The following is a 2,856-nucleotide window of genomic DNA, read 5'->3' as shown; positions in this document are numbered from 1 at the left end:
CCCCCCAGTTCTCTACGATCTCAAAGTCTCCTTGGAGGAAATCTACACGGGTTGTACCAAGAAGATGAAGATCTCCCATAAACGTCTCAATCCTGATGGGAAAACGGTGAGGAACGAGGACAAGATCTTGACCATCGAAGTGAAACGTGGGTGGAAGGAAGGAACCAAAATCACCTTCCCCAAAGAGGGCGACCAAACTCCCAACAACATCCCCGCCGACGTCGTCTTCGTTCTCAAGGACAAACCTCACGGCGTCTTCCGGCGAGAGGGGTCTGACATCATCTACCCGGCCAAGATCAGCCTCCGCGAGGTGGGGACATGGCGGGGGGACAGGGGACGTCAGGGTTGGGTTGGGTAGGTCATGGTGGGGATGTCAAGGTTGGGTTGGTCTTGGTGGGCACGTCAAGGTTGGGTTAGTCATGGTGGGCACGTCAAGGTTGGGTTAGTCATGGTGGGCACGTCAAGGTTGGGTTAGTCATGGTGGGCACGTCAAGGTTGGGTTAGTCATGGTGGGCACGTCAAGGTTGGGTTAGTCATGGTGGGCACGTCAAGGTTGGGTTAGTCATGGTGGGCACGTCAAGGTTGGGTTAGTCATGGTGGGCACGTCAAGGTTGGGTTAGTCATGGTGGGCACGTCAAGGTTGGGTTAGTCATGGTGGGCACGTCAAGGTTGGGTTAGTCATGGTGGGCACGTCAAGGTTGGGTTAGTCATGGTGGGCACGTCAAGGTTGGGTTAGTCATGGTGGGCACGTCAAGGTTGGGTTGATTTTGGTCATAGTGGGGACATCAAGATTGGGTTGGTTTTGGTGGGAATGTCACAGTTGGGTTGGTCTCAGTCTTGGTGGGGACATCAAGGTTGGGTTGGTCATGGTGTGGATGTCAAGGTTGGGTTGGTCTTGGGGACGTCAAGGTTGGGTTGGCCTTGGTCACAGTGGGGACGTTAAGGTTGGGTTGGTCTCAGTCATGGTGGAGATGTCATGGTGGGCACGTCAAGGTTGGGTTGGTCTTGGGGACGTCAAGGTTGGGTTGGCCTTGGTCACAGTGGGGACGTTAAGGTTGGGTTGGTCTCAGTCATGGTGGAGATGTCATGGTGGGCACGTCAAGGTTGGGTTGGTCTTGGGGACGTCAAGGTTGGGTTGGCCTTGGTCACAGTGGGGACGTTAAGGTTGGGTTGGTCTCAGTCATGGTGGAGATGTCATGGTGGGCACGTCAAGGTTGGGTTGGTCTTGGGGACGTCAAGGTTGGGTTGGCCTTGGTCACAGTGGGGACGTTAAGGTTGGGTTGGTCTCAGTCATGGTGGAGATGTCATGGTGGGCACGTCAAGGTTGGGTTGGTCTTGGTCATGGGGGGATGTGAGGGTTGGGTTGGTCATGGTCATGGTGGGGACATCAAGGTTGGGTTGGTCTCGGTCATGGTGGGGGTGTCAAGGTTGGGTTGGTCTAGGAGAGCACATCAAGGTTGGGTTGGTCTTGGTTTTGGGGGATGTCAAGGTTGAGTTGGTCTCAGTCATGGTGGGAACGTCAGAGTTGGGTTGGTGTTGGTGGGAAAGTCAAGGTTGGTCTCGGTCTTGGGGATGTCAAGGTTGGGTTGGTCTCAGTCTTGGTGGGGACATCAAGGTTGGGTTGATTTTGGTCATAGTGGGGACATCAAGGTTGGGTTGATTTTGGTCACGATGGGCACGCCAAGGTTGGGTTGGTCATGGTAGTGGGGACGTCAGGGTTGGGTCGGTTTTGGTGGGGACATCAAGGTTGGGTTGGTCTTGGTCATAGGAGGAATGTCAGGGTTGGATTCATCTCAGTCTTGGTGGAGACATCAAAATTGGGTTGGTCTTGCTCATAGTGGGGATGTCAAGGTTGGGTTGGTTTTGTTGGTGGCTGTGGGGACATCAAGATTTGGTTGGTCTTGGTCATCGTGGGGGCAGCAGGGTTGGTGTTGGTGGCCATGCAGGAGGTCAGGTGTAGGGTGGTCTTGTTGGCAGTGGGGGGATGTGGTAGGTGGTTGTCCGGGCAGTTGGTCTTGGTGATGGTGAGGAAGTCAGGGGTGGGTTGGTGTTGGTGGGTGGTGGGACATGGTGGGGCAGTTGGTGTTGGTGGGACATGGTGGGGCAGTTGGTGTTGGTGGTAGAGGTGTGAGAAGGGGTTGGATGGTGGTCTTGGTGGTTTGGATGTGATGGGCTTGGTGGTGAGAACCAAGAGTGGTTGGTCTTGGTGGCATGGATGCAAAATAGGGGGTTGGGCTGGGTGGTGGGGACACGGTGGGTGGTTGGGTGGTGGATCCTGGTGGTGGATCCTGGTGATGGTGAGGACGTGATGGGTGGTTGATCTTGGTGAGGACGTGATGAGTGGTTGGGAGGTGAATCCTGGTGGGTGGTGGTGAGGATGTGATGGATGGTTGGGTGGTGGTTGGCTGGTGGATCCTGGTGATGGTTGGGAGGTGGATCCTGGTGGTGGTGAGGATGTGATGGGTGGTTGGTCTTGGTGAGGACGTGATGGATGGTGGATCCTGGTGGTTGTTGGGTGGTGGATCCTGGTGATGGTTGGGAGGTGGATCCTGGTGGTGGTGAGGACGTGATGGGTGGTTGGTCTTGGTGAGGATGTGAAGGATGGTTGGGTTGGTGGATCCTGGTGGTTGTTGGGGACTTGATGGGTGGTTTGTCTTGGCGAGGATGTGATGGGTTGTTGGGTGGTGGATCCTGGTGGTTGTTGGGTGGTGGATCCTAATGATGGTGGGGACATGATGGGTGGTTGATCTTGGTGAGGATGTGAAGGATGGTTGGGTGGTGGATCCTGGTGGTGGTTGTTGGGTGGTAGATCCTGATGGTGGTTGTTGGGTGGTAGATCCTGATGGTTGTTGGGTT

General features: G+C 55.2%; 1 protein-coding gene across 1 annotated transcript in view; it reads left to right on the top strand.

Annotated features, from left to right (window-relative positions):
• LOC104520487 (dnaJ homolog subfamily B member 1-like) overlaps positions 1-310 on the top strand; it is a gene marked incomplete at its 3' end in the record, with an annotated part of 573 nt that extends 263 nt beyond the window's left edge. The window contains exon 1 of the mRNA XM_029083540.1: positions 1-310. This exon is cut by the window's left edge and continues 263 nt beyond it. Coding sequence (XP_028939373.1) covers positions 1-310 — 310 coding nt within the window.
• Positions 311-2,856: the final 2,546 nt, after the last annotated feature.

The sequence above is a fragment of the Antrostomus carolinensis genome, unplaced genomic scaffold (assembly GCF_000700745.2).
Source record: "Antrostomus carolinensis isolate BGI_N321 unplaced genomic scaffold, ASM70074v2 scaffold11062, whole genome shotgun sequence".
NCBI lineage: Eukaryota > Metazoa > Chordata > Aves > Caprimulgiformes > Caprimulgidae > Antrostomus > Antrostomus carolinensis.
Note: the sequence above shows the minus strand (reverse complement) of the source record. Positions and strands in the feature narration are given on the sequence as shown.